The 20,270-nt window shown below is 43.2% G+C and overlaps 1 protein-coding gene and 1 pseudogene across 1 annotated transcript; both read left to right on the forward strand.

Annotated features, from left to right (window-relative positions):
• The first annotated feature begins 709 nt into the window (after nucleotides 1-709).
• Nucleotides 710-18,361, forward strand: LOC101020089 (zinc finger protein 761). Its single transcript, XM_031659267.1, has 5 exons — nucleotides 710-2,836; nucleotides 6,317-6,404; nucleotides 10,101-10,227; nucleotides 16,018-17,401; nucleotides 17,909-18,361. The coding sequence occupies exons 2-5, from the start codon at nucleotides 6,390-6,392 to the stop codon at nucleotides 18,285-18,287; spliced, it is 1,905 nt and encodes a 634-aa protein (XP_031515127.1). The 5' UTR covers nucleotides 710-2,836; nucleotides 6,317-6,389; the 3' UTR covers nucleotides 18,288-18,361.
• On the forward strand, nucleotides 18,359-19,077 carry LOC108583183 (annotated as a pseudogene).
• The last annotated feature ends 1,193 nt before the right edge of the window (nucleotides 19,078-20,270 follow it).

Here is a 20,270-nt window from a genome sequence, read left to right on the forward strand (position 1 = left end):
GGGAATTTAATGGAGAGAGCAGAGGAGGCGCAGAGATGGTGTTCTGGGAAACTCAGGACTAGAGAGACTGATATGGGGGAGACAGAAGGGTGTTTATTTAACGTAGGCACTGGCTCAGTGGATTTACATCTAAAAAGCTGAGCATTTCAACAAACATAGAGTGGGGTTTTTTGGTTTCAAAACTGCAGAATAAAAGCAGTTAATCATATATTGATAGGTCAGGTAATCTATAGCATAGCGTAACTTGTGTCCTTCCATCACTGGTGGCCTTGTAGCTGCGTTGAAAGAAAAACAAAAACAGCTAAATACATATATTTGTCCTTTTTTTTTCTTCACTCTTGTTCTGGGAAGGTGGGGGGCTGTCTGGAGCCCGTTCCTTTGGCTTCGACTTTGCAAACAGCGTTATCTTATAACTGTCCTTGAAGTGAGCTTGCTAGGCAGAGGAAAACTGGTTCTTCTTTTCTTTTTTTTTTTTTTTTTTTGAGACGGAGTCTCACTGCAGCCTCCAGGTTGGAGTGCAGGCCGATCTCAGCTCACTGTAAGCTCCGCCTCCCGGGTTCACGCCATTCTCCTGCCTCAGCCTCCGAGTAGCTGGGACTACAGGCGCCCGCCACCTCGCCCGGCTATTTTTTGTATTTCTTAGTAGAGACGGGGTTTCACCGTGTTAGCCAGGATGGTCTCGATCTCCTGACCTCGTGATCCGCCCATCTCGGCCTCCCAAAGTGCTGGGATTACAGGCTTGAGCCACCGCGCCCGGCCCTTCTTTTCTTTTTAACCCTTGCCTTGCCCGTTACTTTTCTTGGAGTGAAGGAATGCATATTTATTGTTTAATTTTCTGCCTCAGTTTCCTCCCTTGGATGCTTGTTATAAATAAGATTTTAATAGAAAGCATCACTGTTACTGGATTCTTCATGAAAGAGCAGGTTTTCTTCTTTAGGCACAGGCTGATATTCACATAGAGCTATTAGCTGAGTGGTAGTCTGCCTGGTTGCAATTGCTTCTATCGTTGATTGAATGTTCTTAACAAGGAGAGGTAAGAGGCAAGGGAGTATTAAACAAATTCTTAGTATGGCTAGAACCATTTCTATTAAGGTTTTGAATATACTGAAGGAGGAAAACCAGCCTCTAAAGAGGGACTCAGAAGTCTACTTTGTCTAAGTCTGGACTGAAACATGGGCTAATTTTTTAATTCTGTCAGTTATTTCTATAATAGCTTTCCTATTGTCATGGATTTCTAGGCAGCAATTAGTTAGATTAAACTTGCTACATACTCCTCCTTCCTGGGCTAGGAGGTAGTCTAAAGTTAATCTATGTTGGTAGATGGCATTTCTCATTTTTGTGGCTTGCTGGGCCAGTAAGTCGATGCATTTGCTGTTTCATTACTGATGATTTCACGTACTGCTTGCAACTTTGTGATGCAGTTAGAATGTAAATTGGGGTGCGGTAGCTTTATGACTTACCTTGTGCCCAGGTAGCTGGCCTAGAGTACTGAATTAGTCTTTCAGGGGGGTCAATTTGTGTCTTTCTAATCTTCTATTTTTATGTCTTGTCTTATGTCTATACCTCTTTTGTTTTTTTCTTTAATGTTATTGTAGACAGGATACCTTCAAGTTTCTCCCTGTTGCAGTGGGAGTGAGAAGAAACATGGTCTAATGGTTTCAAGTACACAAGCCCGTGTCCACTTTCCTGGCAACTGTCCGTAGTCGCGAGGCCCACAGATCTAATAGAGACCGGAGGGTGCTTGCCAGGTATTTGGAGCTTCAAGCTGATACTAGATGCGGTTTAGAGAAACGGGAGAATGGATTTGGATGAGGTGATCTGGAGTCATCCTTGCCTTGCCATGAAGTTTTCTTTAGTGTTTTATTATAATACTGCTGTCTTAAACAAGTTAATTCTTCTACTGAGTCTGTAAAAGCTTTTCCTTAGTGAACAGCACAGTATCTCCTGATAATGGAAGTTTTTAAGAGCGAGGCACTTGAACATGACAGCATTGGTTCGGGGGAAGAGTCAGAGTTAAATTTTCTTGTGACATTAACTCTTTTGCTTCTTAGGGCCACTGGTCTCCTATGTTAGTCCTTCTACAAACAATGTGAGGAAATGCTTAAGCTGCTAGCAATGTTTTCAGCTACCTGAGCAAATAGGTTTTTAGCTAGAAGAGGAGACTGTGGTAAGTTCTGGTCTACGTGCTTATGGAATGATTTGAAGACTCGGAATCATTGGTGTAGAGATATGTATGGGGTAACCTGCAGTCCACATCGGTAAGTCTGGCTTTAGAATGGTGCAGTTTACAGGACGACAGGTTTTTGTTTCACAATCTGGTTTTGCCGGCATTTTGGTAAGCATAATTGGCTTTTGTTGTGTGCTGGGGTGCCACGATATGCAATACTCACCATCTTTTTCTGGTGTCCCAGGGGAACAAGGTGGCATGCATATGTATTTCTAGTCATTTCTATAGTATCTCTGTACAGGTAGGTTACCACAGACGGGTGAGTCTAGGTCTGCTGCTGGACAAGCATCAAAATACAGAGAAATAGGCCCTCGGTAAAAGGGAGGGACCTTGGTTTGGTTTAAGAGAGGACTTTCTTTTGACCTTGCATGAATTTTAAACTATTCACCAGGTGAAAACTTGAGGTTGTAACATACATCAGGTTGGTTATTTCCTGGTCACAAATTGAGTAATTGAGTGGGTGGTCTGGTTATAAGTAAAAGTCTTTTTTTTTTTTTTTTTTTTTTTAAAGATGGAGTTTTGCTCTTGCCTGACTTGGTGGTTCATCCTTGTGATCCAGCTACTCAGGAAGCTGAGGTAGGAGGATCACTTGAGCCCAGGAGCTATAAGGTATTAAGTGCATGCTTCCCTCAAGGCCCTCTGGTCCCTTCTGGACTAATGTTGAAAGATGGGATGGATTGGCGTGGAACTGTTGGGGTGACCAGACCCAACACCAGGCCACAGGGGCTACGAAGTCCGGTGGAGTCAAAGGAATGAGAAAAGACAAGTTAAGGATGCATAAGGTGGGTCCAGGGGGCCAACGCTAGTATGGAGGCTACAAAAGACCCGAACTCTGGAAGCCCAAACTATTTATTCGTGGTCAAACAAAGAAGCAGGTGGTACGACTGTGGGGGTTGAAAGGAAGTGGTGCATCCAGCACATGATCTATAGGTGTGTGGTTTAGCATTTATATGGAACATGTTCTGCTACTTGAGATCATGGGGAACATGTTATTCTAGTTTAAGATACAACCGTTTTCTGAGCCTGGAAGTGCTAAAAGCAAGGAACCAGCAAGTCTAGGCACATTCCAGAGGCCATGAGGCATTTTATTTCCTGAGCCCTGGATTCCATCCAAGCCATGAGGGGTTTGTGGGGAAAAGAATGAGAGATCAGACTGTGGCTGTGTCTATGTAGAAAGAAGAAGACCTAAGAAACTCCATTTTTTTCTGTGCTAAGAAAAATTCTTCTGCCTTGAGATGCCATTAATCTGTAACCCTAGCCCCAACCCTGTGCTCACAGAAACATGTGCTGTGTTGACTCAAGGTTTAATGGATTTAGGGCTGTGCAGGATGTGCTTTGTTAAAAATGTGTTTGCAAGTAGTATGCTTGGTAAAAGTCATCGCCATTCTCCAGTCTCAAATACCCAGGGACGCAATGCACTGCAGAAGGCTGCAGGCACCTCTGCCCAAGAAAGCCTGTGTATTGTCCAAGGTTTCCCCCCACTGAGACAGCCTGAGATATGGCCTCATGGGAAGGGAAAGACCTGACCGTCCCCCAGCCCGACACCCATAAAGGTTCTTTGCTGAGGAGGATTAGTGAAAGAGGGAGATCTCTTTGCAGTTGAGATAAGAGGAAGGCATCTATCTCCTGGTCGTCCTGGAATGGAATGTCTCAGTGTAAAACCCAATGGTACATACCAATTTCTGAGATGGGAGAAAACCACCTTATGGCTGGAGGTGAGACATGCTGGCGGCAATACTGCTCTTTACTGCATGGAGATGTTTGTGTAAAGTCAAACATAAATCTAGCCCACGTGCACATCAAGGCACAGCACTTTCCTTAAATTTATTTATGACACATAGACCTTTGTTCACGTTTTCCTGCTGACCCTCTCCCCACCATTACCCTGTAGTCCTGCCACATCCCCCTCCCTGAGATAGCAGAGATAGTGATGAGTAAATACTGAGGGAACTCAGAGACCAGTGCTGGCGCAGCTCCTCCGTACACTGAGTGCCGGTCCCCTGGGCCCCCTGTTCTTTCTTTTTACTTTGTCTCTGTGTCTTATTTCTTTTCTCAGTCTCTCATCCCACCAGATGAGAAATACCCACAGGTGTGGAGGGGCCGGCCCCCTTCAGGGTTTTCTGCCTTGGGCTTAGATTGTAATGCGGAGGGCAGCCTTCCACCCTTTGGCACAGAGCTTGGAGTTCCAAAGGCCACAGGGGGTTTTAGACCCTGGACTCCTTCATGTTCCAAGACTCTTTTTATATTATGTCAGACTAGCAAGCCCTGCCTCAGCTTTTCTCCAACACTCAGCTTTTCCCCAACATGGAACACTATTGTAAAAGCACCCATGTATTCTTTTTTCTTTTCTTTTCTTTTTCTTTTTTTTTTTCAGCTGGAATTTCCTTCTTCTTGCACAGGGTGGAGTGCAATGGTGTGATCTCGGCTCACATGGAACCTGGCCACCCATGTATTCTTGGTTGAAAAAATTTGCTTATGTCTTAGTTCCACAGATGACCCTCTTTCCCCGTTTTCAAGGTCAATAGCTGTGTGTTCGCACTTCTGCATTTTATAAACGTTACTGTGCTTTTCTTATAAGGCAAAATTAAATGTTGGGAATCAGTGGCATCAGAACCTTGTAAAGAAGTTTCTTTGGCCCAGGCATGTGAAAGAGGCTTCTCTAATTTTCAAAGACAGGGGTGATAAAGACCAACCCTTCCCATTCGCCCTTCCAGGCCCCGTGTAAGAATTCAGGCACACCTCACTCATCTATCACATGAGAAACGTGGTTTTTTTTTTTTTTGAGACAGAGTCTCTGTTATCTAGGCTGTGAATGCAGTCTGATGATCTAGGCTCACTGCAACCTCTGTTTCCTGGGTTCAAGTGATTTTTGTGCCTCAGCATCCCAAGTAGCTAAGATTACAGGAGTGTGCCACCACACCCGGCTAATTATTATATTTTTATTTTATTTTGTTTTTGAGTCTCACATTGTCACCCCAGACTGAAGTGCAGTGGCATGATCTTGGCTCAGTGCACCTGCCACCTCCTGGGTTCAAGCGATTCTCCTGCCTCTGCCTCCTGAGTAGCTGGGATTACAGACACCCACCAAGCCCAATTACTTTTTTTAGTTTTAGTAGAGATGGGGTTTCACCATGTTGGCCAGGCTGGTCTCAAACTTCTTTTTTTTGAGATGGAGTCTCGCTCTGTTGCCCAGGCTGGAGTGCAGTGGCCGGATCTCAGCTCACTGCAAGCTCCGCCTCCCAGGCTTACGCCATTCTTCTGCCTCAGCCTCCCAAGTAGCTGTGACTACAGGCGCCTGCCACCTCACCTGGCTAGTTTTTTGTATTTGTTTTTAGTAGAGACGGGGTTTCAACATGTTAGCCAGGATGGTCTCGATCTCCTGACCTCGTGATCCGCCCATCTCAGCCTCCCAAAGTGCTGGGATTACAGGCTTGAGCCACCGCGCCTGGCCTGGTCTCAAACTTCTGACCTCAAGTAATCCACCCTCCTTGACCTTCCAGAGTGCTAGTATTACAGACATGAGCCACCGTGCCTGGCTCAGTTTTTATTTTTAGTAGAGACAGGGTATCACTGTGTTGGCCAGGCTGGTCTTGAACTCCTGAGCCCAAGTGATCCTCACACCTCCGCCTCCTAAGTAGCTGGGACCATGAACACACATGTGCACAACCATGCCTGGCTAAGTTTTTGTATTTTTGGTAGAGATGGGGTTTCACCATGTTGCCCAGGCTGGTCTCAAACTCCTGAGTTCAAAAGATCTATCTGCCTCAGCCTCCCAGAGTACTGGGATGACAGGCATGAGTCACCACACCCAGCATCTGCATGGGGTTTGGTCAGGGCTGGGTCTGGGGACCCAGGGCTGGGTCAGGCAGCAGAGCTCATTCCAGCCCAGCTCCCCACTGCTGCAGCGTATGTGTGGGCTCCTTCAGGAGAGAAGTGGGAGTTTTCCTGTAGGAGTTTATCATCCTTGGTGCAGTAGGCAGCACAGGGGACCATATTTCCCAGGGTGAGGTCTCCTTTGTATGTTTCATTGCGTTACAGGGAGGGGGTTTCTTGATTCTGAGCAATAAACAACATATTTCTAACATTCAGGACTGACTTCTAAACACTCTTGGTATGTGAGGAAGAAACCCGGAAGAGGAAGAGGAAAGCAAAGGAGTCAGGCATGGCTCTTCCTCAGGTGAGATGATATTTTCGGTGGATTGTTCTGTCTCCTTCCTTTCAGAAACGCTGGGCCTTGGAGTTGGGACTCTTCTCTGAGTCTGAAGCGTCCTGCCTGACAGGTTTGCTCACCCTCACCCATGCCTTCCCTCAGTCCCTCTCGTCTCACTTAGATTCCATCTCTCATGACCCAGTGACATGAAGTTGGGAAGAGGCAGCCCTGGGCATGGGCCTGGGAAGGGCTCACACCAGACATGGATGGAGACGGGGTGAGGGTCCCGTGGTGTCAGGGCTGTTAGGCAGCAGGGATTGTTCAGGGGCCACATCTGGATGCTCTGTCTGGTCTCTGTGGACCAGGATTAGAGCAGCTGCCAATGGAAGTCACGTATTAATGTGCACAAAGTATGTGGTAAATTCCAGAAAAGAAGACCAATATGGAGAAATGTTTTCTGCCTGATGTTTTACTACACTTTTAGGTAATTGAATGAGTTACTGTGTTTCTGACTCCAAAAATCTTACTAATTAGAATGGAAAGTTTGTACACAGACATGAATGATACAAAGTGTTTTATTCCATCATTATTTTAAGAATATGAAATCAACCTAAATAATAGCAGGAGATTCATTAAACCATTCTTAGCACATTAAGCTCATGGAGACTGTGGTGTTACTGTGGAGAGGCTTGTGAAACAGGTGTTTTCAGTAAAAATGGTTATAATTTTTATTATTATTATTATATTATGATAATGTTATTATATTTCAAATATACGTAGTCTTGCTGTGTCGCCCAGGCTGAAGTGCAGTGACATGATTGTAGCTCACGGCCACCTCCACCTTCCAGGTTTGAGCGATTCTCCTGCCTCAACCTCCCGAGTAGCTGGGATTATAAGCACACGTCACCATGCCCAGCTAATTTTGTTGTATTTTTATTAGTGATGGGTATCACTATGTTGGCCAGGCTGGTCTCAAACTGCTGACCTCAGGTGATCTGCCCACCTCAGCCTCCTGGAGTGCTGGGATTACAGGTGCAAGCCACCGTGCCCAGCCCCAACTATTATTATTAAATATATATTTTTTCTATTTAAACATCACATGATGAGTATATTTGTTTTGTGGTAAAACTCCAAGCAAAGCTGCAGCTTAGACCCTTGGCCGTAAGGCATCTCCATTCCCAGTCACGTCCTCCACCCTCTTTCCAGCCTCACTGGGGAGCCGCTACTGTCAGTTTTGTGCCAGGCATCAGAGCAAGTCTTGTACACGTGTACTTCTGCATCATTATGAGACTTTAGAAAAAATTCTACAATAAATTAAAAAAAAAAAGTTTTTTACAAAAATTAGCTGGGCATGGTGGCACGTGCCTATAATCCAAGCTACTCAGGAAGCTGAGGCAGGAGAATCGCTTGAACCTGGGAGGTGCACGTTGCAGTAGACATTGCAGTAGGACGTTTCAGAGATTGTGCTACTGCACTCCAGCCTGGGCACAGAGCAAGACTCCGTCTCAAAAAAAAAAAGAAAAAAAGTTTTTATATTTCTGTTTTCACTTTCGATTTGGGGCTACATGTGAAGGTCTGTTACACAGGTAAACTAGTGTCATCGGGGTTTGTTGTACAGATTATTTCTTCACTCTGGTGTTAAGCCCCATACCCAAAAGTTATTTTTAATTAATTTATTTTTTTGAGACTGAGTTTTGCTCTTGTTGCCCAGGCTGCAGTATAATGGCATGACCTCAACTCGCTGCAACCTCTGCCTCCCAGGTTCAAGCAATTCTTCTGCCTCAGCTTCCCTGGTAGCTGAGATTACAGAGGCCTTCTACCATGCCTTGCTAATTTTTGTATTTTTAGTAGAGACAGGGTTTCACCATGCTGGCCAGGCTGATCTTGAACTCCTGACAGGTGATCCACCTGCCTCGGCCTCCCAAAGTGGTGGGATTACAGGCATGAGCCACCGCATCTGGCCCCCAATAGTTATTTTTTCTGCTGCCTCCTTCCTCCCACACTCCACCCTCAAGTAGACCCCAGTGTCTGTTGTTTTCTTCTTTGTGTTTTAGTAAACATTTTGCTTTGATATTTGATTCTGCTGGTTGTGAATTTACATGTTGTCCTGTTAGTAAACATGGCTACCTTGCTCTTTGCCATCTGCATTGGAAATTGGCTGAATGACAAGTGGGTCCTTTGTGATTTTTCCCTGTATAAAGAGTGCCGTAGTGGCTGCCTCTGCGCACGCCTGCATTCCTACAGATATCTGACAATTCCTCCAGGTCAGGCAGGTGAAAGGTGATTGCTTCCTCTAGGATGGGGCATTTCCTGTTTTCTTAGATCCCACAAGATTCCCCCCGCCCCCAATTGCCAAAGTGTCCTTTTCCAGCAAGATGAGATTCCTCTTCAGTTAAACAAAAGTTGCTACTTTTTATATTTTTAAAGCCTTTATATATATAAACACCCACACACACATATACATATACATACATATACACACACAAATGTATATATTTTGAACAACTTTTACAGTTTGAAAATCTGGGGAAAATGACAACCCTTAGTATTAACATCTAGTTTTTTGTGAGTCTGTGTAGGCTTCATTATTTTGTTATATATATAACACATATATTATACATATATAACATAGTATATATAATGGATATTTATATATTTGTTATACATAACATATATATTATTTATATATATGTTATGTATATATAGAATATACATATATCTAACAAATATATTTATATATTTGTTATATATAACATATATATTATGTATATTATATACATATATAAAATGGATTTTCATGCTTTGAGTAATCTAGTTTTCATGTATTTTCTTTTATTTTGAGACTCGGTCTCACTGTGTTGCCCAGGCTGGAGCACAGTGGCACGATCTTAGCTCACTGCAACTTCCACCCTCAGGCTCAAACCACCTTCCTACCTCAGGCTCCCCAGTAGCTGGAACCAGAGGTGCCTGCCACCATGCCTGGCTGATTTTTTTTTTTTTTGAGATGGAGTCTCTGTTCCCCAGGCTGGAGTGCAGTGGCACAATTTTGGATCATTGCAACCTCTGCCTCCCAGGATCAAGCAATTCTGCTGCGTCAGCCTCCCAGGGAGCTGGGATAACAGGCATGTGCCACTGTGCCCAGCCAGATACTAGTTTCTGATCTTTCATTGTGAATGTTGTCATCTCTGAAGACATCATTCATACTCTGTCTCATCTAGATACTGAATGTCACTTGGTGTGTCAATAAAAGTTTCTTGGCCAGGCACGGTGGATCACGCCTGTAATTCCAGCACTTTGAGAGGCTGAGTCAGGTGGATCACGAGGTCAGGGATTTGAGGCCAACCTGGCCAATGTGGTGAAACCCCATTTCTGCTAAAAATACAAAAGTTAACTGGTCGTGGGGGCACACACCTGTAATTTCAGCTACTCAGGAGGCTAAGGCAGGAGAATCGTTTGATCCTGGGAGGTGGAGGTTGCAGTGAGAGGAGACTGCACCATTGCACTCCAGCCTGAGTGACAGACCGAGACTCCACCTCAAAAAAAAAATAAAAGTTTAGTAAAACACAACTGGGAGGACAAAGTGTGGTGGAAAGTCCCTCACTCAGTTTTGTCAGAACATTCACTGCAATTAAATCCACGCTTTCCCCTCTCTCCTCTTCTCATTTTCTGTAAAGATAAGAACTCCGCCCAGAACCATTTGGTTAAAATGTGTTTTCATTTCAGGGTCTATTGACATTCAGGGATGTGGCCATAGAATTCTCTCAAGAGGAGTGGAAATGCCTGGACCCTGCTCAGAGGACTCTGTACAGGGACGTGATGGTGGAGAATTATAGGAACCTGGTCTCCCTGGGTGAGGATACCTTCCCTCCAGAAGAGGGGATGTCCCCTTGCGTATCTTTGTATTTTGTCTTTTTTTTAGATACAAAGTCTTGCTCTGTCCCCCCAGGGTGGAGTGAAGTGGTGGGATCATAGCTCACTGCAATCTTGAATTCCTGGGCTCAGGTGATTGTCCCACCTCAGCCTCCACCAGTAGCTGGTACAGGTGTATGCCACCATGTTGGGCAAATTTTTAGTTGTTTTTTTTCCAGACGGGGTCTTCCTGTGTTGTTGAAATCCGTCTTGATCTCCTGAGCTCAAGAAATCCTCCTCAGTCTCCCGAGTAGCTGGGATTACAGGCGCCAACCCCCATACCTAATTATTGGCTTTTGTTTTTAAGATTTTTGCATACGTGCAGCGGGGTGTGGTGGCTCACGCCTGTAATCTCAGCACTTTGGGAGGCCGAGGTGGGCAGATCACGAGGTCAGGAGATCAAGACCAGCTTGGCCAACACGGTAAAACCTGGTCTCTACTAAAAATACAAAAATTAGCCGTATGTGGTGGCACTGGCCTGTAATGCCAGCTACTTAGGAGGCTGAGGCAGGAGAATTGCATGAACCTAGGAATCAGTTTGCAGTGAGCCAAGATCGCCAGTGCACTGCAGCCTGGCGACAAGAGAGACTCCGTCTCAAAAAAATAAATAAAATAAAATAAAATATTTGCATATGTGTGTCCTTAAGGCTAATATGAGTCTATGAGTTTCTTGTAGACAACACATAGTTGGTTCCTGTTCATTGAGCCAGACTTTGCCTTCTGAGTGCAGAGTTAAATACTTACAGCTGAAGTATTACTGATGGAGAAGACCTTACCTTTGTGATTTTGTTACATATTATCTGTATTTCTTGTAGGGTTTTTTGGTTCTTCATTTCTCATTTCCTACTTTTTGTGTTTAATTGCTTTTTTGTGTAGACTTGCTTTGACTCCCTTCTTATTTCCTTTTTGTTTGTTTATTTATGATGGAGTCTCACTCTGTCACCAAGGCTACAGTTCAGCAGTACGGTCTTGGCTCACCACAGTGAGCTCCGCCTCTCGGGCTCAAACGATCCTTGTGCCCCATTGGCTCACCCCTATAATCCCAGCACTTTGGGAGGCCGAGACGGGCGGATCACAAGGTCAGGAGATCGAGACCATCCTGGCTAACATGGTGAAACTCTGTCTCTACTAAAAAATACAAAAAACTAGCCGGACGAGGTGGCGGGCGCCTGTAGTCCCGGCTACTCGGGAGGCTGAGGCAGGAGAATGGTGTAAACCCGGGAGGCAGAGCTTGCAGTGAGCTGAGATCCGGCCACTGCACTCCAGCCTGGGCGACAAAGCGAGACTCTGTCTCAAAAAAAAAAAAAAAAAAAAAACCAGCCTGGCTAACATGGCGAAACTCCGTCTCTACTAAAATACAAAAATTGACTGGACACTGTGGTGGGCGCCTATAATCCTGCTACTCAAGAGTCTAACCCAGGAGAGTAACTTGAACCCGGGAGGTAGAGGTTGCAGTGAGCCGAGATTGCGCCACTGCACTCCAGCCTGGATGACAGCACGAGCCTCTGTCTCAAAGAAGAAAAAAAAAATCCATAACCTGCAAAAACTACTCTTTCTTTACTAGACTTGTGTTTATGTCAGAATTATTTCTGTGTATGTTGCATTTTCATTAACATGTATGTACAGTGTTTTTTCATGCTTTTTTCTTCTAAACAAGAGAAAAAAAGTTGAATTATGAAGAAAAGGTATACTTACACCAGTTTCTGTATCTGTCCTTTTATTTTCCTATTCATTTATTTATTTGTTGATGAGATGAAGTTTTGTTCTTATCGCCCAGGCTGGGGTGCAATGGCACAATCTCGGGTCACTCCAACCTCCAACTCCTGGGTTCAGGTGATTCTCCTGCCTCAGTATCCCGTGTAGCTGGCATTACAGGCGTGTGCCACCATGCCTGGCTAATTTTGTTTTTTTTTTTTGAGACGGAGTCTTGCTCTGTCCACCAGGCTGGATCGCAGTGGCGCGATCTCGGCTCCACGCCATTCTCCTGCCTTAGCCTCCCGAGTAGCTGGGACTACAGGCACCCGCCACTACACCCGGCTAATTTTTTGTATTTTTAGTGGAGACGAGGTTTTGCCGTGTTCACCAGAATGGTCTCGATCTCCTGACCACATGATCCACCCGCCTTGGCCTCCCAAAGTGCTGGGATTACAGGCATGAACCACCGCGCCCAGCCATAATTTTGTATTTTAATAGACACAGAGTTTCTCCTTTTTGGTCAGGCTGGTCTGGAGCCCCTGCCCTCGAGTGATCCACCAACCTCGGCCTCCTAAACTGCTGGGATTACAGGTGTGAACCACCATGCCTGGCCTCTCTGTCTTTTTATTTACCTTTACTGGAAAACTTTATATATATTTGTGGGTTGGAGTTGCTCTTTGGACTTCTTTCATTTCTTTCTTTCTTTTTTTTTTTTTTAAGACAGAGTCTTGGTCTGTCACCCAGGCCGGAGTGTGGTGGTACGATCTTGGCCAACTGCAACCTCTGCCTCTCAGGTTCAAGTGATTCTGCTGCTTCAGTCTCCCAAGTAGCTGGGACTACAGGCACATGACACCACACCTGGCTAATTTTTTCTTTTTTTCTTTTTTGTAGAAATGGGGTTTCACTGTGTGAGCCAGGATGGTCTCAGTCTCCTGACCTCCTGATCCTCCTGTGTCAGCCTCCCAAAATGCTGGGATTACAGGTGTGAACCACCATGCCTGGCCAGCCTCAAAGTTTTTAAAAGATGTTATTGCTATAGATGCCTTCAAGCATTGGAAGATTTATAGTACAGGCTCTAAACTTCCTTTGTTTAATCAGATTTGTCAGTCTTCGGTGATGTTGATGATGAGATGCTCCTGTTCCTGTCTCAGTCATTTCACTGTCCTGTCAGAAGTAGCTTAGACTGGCCAGCCGAGGTGACTCATGCCTCTAATCCCAGCAGTTGGGGGTGTCAAGGTGGGCGGATCACTGGAAATCACGAGTTTGAGACCAGTCTGGCCAACATGATCAAACCTCGAATCTACTAAATACAAGAAATTGGCTGGGTGCGGTGGCTCAAACCTGTAATCCCAGCACTTTGGGAGGCTGAGAGGGGCAGATCACCTGAGTTTAGGGGTTCGAGGCCAGCCTGGCCAACATGGTGAAACCCCGTTGCTACCAAAAATACAAAAATTAGCTGGGCATGGTGGCGCATGGCTGTTATCCCAAGTACTTGAGAGGCTGAGGCAGGAGAATCACTTGAACCCGGGAGGTGGAGGTTGCAGTGAGCCAAGATTGCCCCACTGCACTCCAGTCCAGGTGACAAAGTGAGACTCTGGGCTGAGGTGGGAGAATCTCTTGAGGCAGGAGAATCCTGCCACTACACTCCAGGCTGGGTGACAGAGCATGACTCGGTCTCAAAAACAAACAGGAAAAGAAACAGCTTAAACTAGGAGGCTTCAGACATAGAAATTTATTTCTCATGAATTTGGAAAGTGAAAAATCCAAGAGCAAGGTGCCAGCCAAATTGGTTGCTGGTGAGAGCCTTCTTCATGGTTTAGTCCAGCCATCTTCCTGCCGTGTCCTGACACGGGGGAAAGAGGAACAGAAAACGAGCTCTTTAATATCTCTTCTTATAAAAGCACAAGTCCTATTCATGAGTAGTCAACACCCATGACCAAATTCTCTCAAAGGCCCCATCTGCTGGAAAATCCTGTTGGAGAATAAGAACTCTGAACATGGCTTTTGGCCAAGAAGAACATTCATACCAGGGAGCCTGCATCATATTTTTTATGTTTTTATTGTGCAATTTGATTTATAAAATGTTTTCTCTGATCTCAGTTTAAACATTTTCCCAGCACACATTCTATGTTTTATATTTTGTGCATAGTGAACTAGATAATTAAGGCCAACAATGCATATATATATAGAATTGCTGTATTGCCTGGCTGTTTCATAAATATAGTTGTGACATGGTAATTGCACCCTCTGACAGTGTTAGTCATTCTTTTTTTTTTTTTTTTTTTGAGATGAAGTCTCACCCTGTCACTCAGGCTGGAGTGCAATGGTGCGATCTCGGCTCACTACAACCTCCACTTCCCGTGTTCAAATGATTCTCCTGCCTCAGCCTCCCAAGTAGCTGAGATTACAGGCACCCACCACCACGACCAGCTAATTTTTTTGTATTTTTAGTAGAGTTGGGATTTCACCATGTTGGCCAGGCTACTCTCGAACTCCTGACTTCATGATCTGCCCGCCTCAGCCTCCCAAAGTGCTGGCATTACAGACCTGAGCCACCGTGCCCGACCGTTAGTCAATTGTTATTCCTTATAATGCTGTGTAGTTTTTTGACCTCATAAATCAGAAGGTAGTGATCTTAACATGTATTTCAGTTCTTATATTGTGTGCTCATTGTAAGTAGAAGTTTGGCATTTTTCTTAACAGGGAATTGTTTAGAATTTTGCAGTTTGTATAAATCTACTTATTATTTGCTTGCTGGTTTTATGGATTACAATATTTTACTAATTAAATTTTATGACCGTACATAAGGCTTTTCAGTATGGGTATACAACATAACTGACACAGTCCACTAGTTAATGTCACAAAGTGCCACTGGACGTTGTGGCTCACGCATGCCATCCCAGGACTTTGGGAGGCTGAGGCAGGTGGATCACTTGAGGTCAAAAGTTCGAGGCCAGCCTGGCCAAATGTTGAAACCTTATGTCCACTAAAAATACAAAAATTAGCCAAGCATGGTGGTGTGTGCCTTGAACCTAAAAGGTGGAGGTTGCAGTGAGCCAAGATCAGGCAGCATTGAACTCCAGCCCATTGTGACACAGCAAACCTTTGTCTCAAAAATATAAAAACTAAAAAAAAATTTCAAATGTCACGACATGCATTTTCTGCATGGATTTAGGTAATTTTATGACAGTTATTCAGAAAAACATTGTATTTTTTTTTTTTTTTTTGAGACGGAGTCTTGTTCTGTCGCCCAGGCTGGAGTGCAGTGGCTGGATCTCAGCTCACTGCAAGCTCCATCTCCCGGGTTTACGCCATTCTCCTGCCTCAGCCTCCCGAGTAGCCGGGATTACAGAAAAACATTGTGTTAACTTTTTTTTTGAGACGGAGTCTCACTTTGTCTCCCAGACTGAAGTACAGTGGTGCAAGCTCAGCTCACTGCAACCTCTACCTCTTGGGTTCAAACGATTCTTGTGCCTCAGCCTCCCAAGTAGCTGGGACTACAGACGTGGGCCATCATACCTGGCTAAATTTTGTAATCTTTTCTTATCTTCTCAGTGCTATGATTGTTTGACAACATAGAATTGCCATTGATTTTGGTTATCCTTATATGAGGTTGTTGTGGATTATTTACCAATATAGTATATCATGTGGTCCTTTAGCATTTTTTTGTATACAGTAAATATGCCGTAAATATGAAGAATATATACTTTTCATTGATGTGACAGTGATGTTTTTTGCAAACTGTTAGACACTTTAGGGTCACAATGGAAAAATATTTCTTACTTTAGGCTACACATGTTTGTGCCCTGTCAGTGTTTTGTCATGATATTGGAAATAGGCTTCCGTAAAAATAATCTGAAGCACATGTAATTGCCCTTTATTTGTTAAAAAATCTTACGCTTTTCTGTTCCTAAACTTTGAGGGTCACGTTTGGAAAGTTTAAAATAAGTATTGTTTTTTGTGTCGTATTTACACATTTCAGCATTATTTGCCATCTGTACTTAATTTGAAACCTTTTGGTGTTTATGTTTTGTAGATATCTCTTCCAAATGCAAGATGAAGGAGTTCTTGTCAACAGCGCAAAGCAATAGAGAAGTGTTCCACACAGGGACATTGCAAAGACATGAAAGTCAGCAAATTGGAGATTATTGCTTCCAGGATGTTGATAAAGATATTCATGACTTAGAGTTTCAGTGGCAAGAAGATGAAAGAAATGGCCATGAAGCACCCATGACAAAAATCAAAAAGTTGACAGGTAGTACAGACCGATATGATCAAAGACATGCTGGAAACAAGCCTATTAAAGATCAGCTTGGATTAAGCTTTCATTCACATTTGCCTGAACTACACATATTTCACACCGAAGAGAAAATTGATAATCAACTTGAGAGGTCTGTCAATGATGCTTCCTCGGTTTCAACAACCCAAAGAAATTGTTGTAGGCCCAAAACCCATATATCTAATAACTATGGGAATAATTTCCAGAATTCTTCATTATTTACACAGAAACAGGAAGTACATATGAGAGAAAAATCTTTCCAATGTAATGAGAGTGGCAAAGCCTTTAGTAATAGATCACTCTTAAGGAAACATCAGATAATCCATTTAGGAGAGAAACAATATAAATGTGATATATGTGGCAAGGTCTTTAATCAGAAACAATACCTTGTAGACCATCGTAGATGTCACACTGGTGAGAAACGTTACAGTTGTAATGAGTGTGGCAAGACCTTCAGTCAGACGTCATCCCTTACATACCATCGTAGACTTCATACTGGAGAGAAACCTTACAATTGTGAAGAATGTGACAAAGCTTTCCATTTCAAATCAAACCTTGAAAGACATAGGAGAATTCATACTGAAGAGAAACCATATGAGTGTAATGAGTGTGGCAAGACATTTAGGCAGAAGTCAATCCTTACATGCCATCGTAGACTTCATACTAAAGAGAAACCATACAAGTGTAATGAGTGTGGCAAGACATTTAGGCAGAAGTCATCCCTTACATGCCATCGTAGACTTCATACTGGAGAGAAACCTTATAAGTGTAATGAGTGTGGCAAGAACTTTAGGCACAAGTCATCTCTTACATGCCATCGTAGACTTCATACTGGAGAGAAACCTTACAAATGTGAAGAATGTGACAGAGCTTACAGTTTCAAATCAAACCTTGAAATACATCAGAAACTTCATACTGAAGACAATCCTTACAAGTGTAATGAGTGTGGCAAGACCTTTAGCCGAACGTCATCCCTTACATGCCATCGTAGACGTCATACTGGAGAGAAACCTTACAAATGTGAAGAATGTGACAAAGCATTCCGTTTCAAATCAAATCTTGAAAGACATAGGAGAATTCATACTGGAGAGAAACCATACAAGTGTAATGAGTGTGGCAAGACCTTTAGTCGGAAGTCATACCTTACGTACCATCGTAGACTTCATACTGGAGAGAAACCTACAAGGCTATGAGTGTGACAAGACATTTAGTCACAAGTCATCCCTCACATGCCATCGTAGACTTCATTCTGCAGAGAAACCTTACAAGTGTAATGAGTGCGGCAAGACCTTCAATCAGCAGTTAACCCTTTAGACACCATCGTAGACTTCATACTGGAGAGAAACCTTACAAATGTGAAGAATGTGACAAAGCTTACAGTTTCAAATCAAACAGAAATCCAACGAAAATTCATACTGAAGAATCCTTACAAGTGCCAATGAATGGCAAGACCTTCAGCGGACGTCATCCCTTACATGCCATATTAGACTTCATACTGGAGAGAGAAACCTTACAAATGTGAAAGGAGATGTGACAAAGCTTTCGTGTGAAATCAAACCTTGCTTGAAGGACATAGGAGGAATTCATACTGGAGAGAAACCATACAAGTGTAATGGAATGTGGCAAGACTTTTGAAATTCGAGTCATATTTTACATGCCATCATAGACTTCATACTGGAGAGAAACCTTACAAGTGTAATGAATGTGACAAGACCTTTAGTCAGAAGTCATCCCTTATATGCCATCGTAGACTTCATACTGGAGAGAAACCTTACAAGTGTAATGAGTGTGGCAAGACATTTAGTCAGAAGTCAAACCTTACATGCCATCGTAGACTTCATACTGGAGAGAAACCTTACAAATGTAATGAATGTGGCAAGAACTTTAGTCAGAAGTCATACCTTACATGCCATCGTAGACTTCATACTGGAGAAAAACCTTACAAGTGTAATGAATGTGGTGAGGTTTTTAATCAACAAGCACACCTTGCAGGTCATCATAGAATTCACACTGGAGAGAAGACTTAGAAATGTGAAGCATGTGACAAAGTTTACAGTCGCAAATCAAGCCTTGAAAGACAGGAGAATTCATACTGTAGAGAGAGCTTACAAATGTGAAGAATGTCACAAAGTTTTCAGTCGCACATCAAACCTTGAAAGACGTAGGAGAATTCCTACTGGAGAAAAACCATAAATATGTAAGAGTTTGTGGCAAGGCTTTCAGGCGTGATTCGCACCTGGCACAGCATCCTAGAATTCACACTGGAGAGAAGCCTTACAAGTGTAATGAGTGTGACAGAGTCTTTAGTGGGCAGTCAACACTTGTTTACCGTCAGGCACTTCGTGGTGTAGGTAAACTTTACTGATGTAATGATTGTCACAAAGTCTTCAGTAATGCTACAACCATTGTGAATCATTGGAGAATCCATAATGAAGAGAGATCATACTAGTGTAATAAATTTGGCAGATTTTTCAGATGTTGTTCATACCTTGTAGTTCATTGGTGAACTCATGCTGGAGAGAAACCTTACAAATGTCATGATTGTGGCAACGTCTTCAGTCAAGCTTCATCCTATGCAAAACATAGGATAATTCATACAGGAGAGAAACCTCACAAGTGTGATGATTGTGGCAAAGCCTTTACTTCACACCTCATTAGACATCAGAGAATGCATACTGGACAGAAATCTTACAAATGTCATCACGGTGCCAAGGTCTTCAGTCTGAGTTCATTTCTTGCAGAATATCAGAAAATTCATTTTGGAGGTAGTTGTTCCAAATGCAATGAGTAGAGCAAACAATCAAGCATTAATTGACATTAGAGTCAATTCAGCGTTGACTTGAGTTTGAGTTGACTTAACGTTGAGGTCAAGCATTAATTGACATTGAAGTGTTTATGTTAAGAGGATTGGGCCAGGCGCAGTGGCTCACACCTGTAATCCGAGCGCTTTGGGAGGCCAAGGTGGGTACATCACTTGAGGTCAGGAGTTTGAGATCAGCCTGGCCAACAGATGTGAGCCATTTTCCCTGCGTGTTTTTCATTTATTTAACAAAAACTGATAGGGATTTTTATGGGTATTGTGTTGAATCTAAATCACCTTGGGTTATATAATCATTTAACAATATTAATTTTTCCAAACCATCAATATGGGTTGTAGCTCTATGTTTTTAATCATTTCAATCAATGTTTGTAGATGTCAAGGTACAAATTTCTGACCTTTTTATGTTTGTTTCTTTTTTTTTTTTTTTTTTTTGAGATGGAGTCTTGCTCTGTCACCCGGGCTGGAGTGCAGTGGCCGGATCTCAGCTCACTGCAAGCTCCACCTCCTGGGTTCATGCCATTCTCCTGCCTCAGCCTCCCGAGTAGCTAGGACTATAGGCGCCGGCCACCTTGCCCAGCTAGTTTTTTGTATTTTTTTTTTTTTTAGTAGAGACGGGGTTTCACCATGTTAGCCAGGATGGTCTTGATCTCCTGACCTCGTGATCTGCCCGTCTCGGCCTCCCAAAGTGCTGGGATTACAGGCTTGAGCCACCGCGCCCGGCCGTTTATTTCTAAGTATTTCTTAATTTAAGTTCTCCAGCAAATGGAAGTGTTTTAAAATTTTCTTTTAAAATTGTTTATTGTTAAACTGTGGAAATTCAACTAATTTTTTGGTGCTAATACGGTATTGTGCAAATCCACTGAATATGTTACTTAGTTCCAATAGTATTTTGGTTGACTCTGTGATTTTCTACACAGAAGATCATGTCATCTACAAACAAATATAATTTTACTTCTTTCTTTCTGACTTGGATGAGTTTTATTTCCTCTGCTATTTAATTGCTCTGTCTAGGACAGCCAGTATTGATTGAATAGAAGGGGTGAGCGCATTCTAGCATCATGTGAGGTCCTACAGGAAGAGCATTCCATTTTCCCTGTTTGGTTATTTATTCATTTGTCATTTCATGGATGGTCTTTCTATTGTTGAGGCAAATTTCCTTTTCTATCTATTTTGTTTAGGATTTCTGTGA

This window comes from Papio anubis, chromosome 20 (genome assembly GCF_008728515.1).
Source record: "Papio anubis isolate 15944 chromosome 20, Panubis1.0, whole genome shotgun sequence".
NCBI lineage: Eukaryota > Metazoa > Chordata > Mammalia > Primates > Cercopithecidae > Papio > Papio anubis.

Bases quoted from the DNA above. Each gene is read 5' to 3' on its own strand.
- LOC101020089 (XM_031659267.1), top strand. The intron at 10,228-16,017 runs GTGAGGATACCT...TATGTTTTGTAG, and splicing joins TAGGAACCTGGTCTCCCTGG to ATATCTCTTCCAAATGCAAG. The intron at 17,402-17,908 runs CCTTACGTACCA...ATTCGAGTCATA, and splicing joins ACCTTTAGTCGGAAGTCATA to TTTTACATGCCATCATAGAC.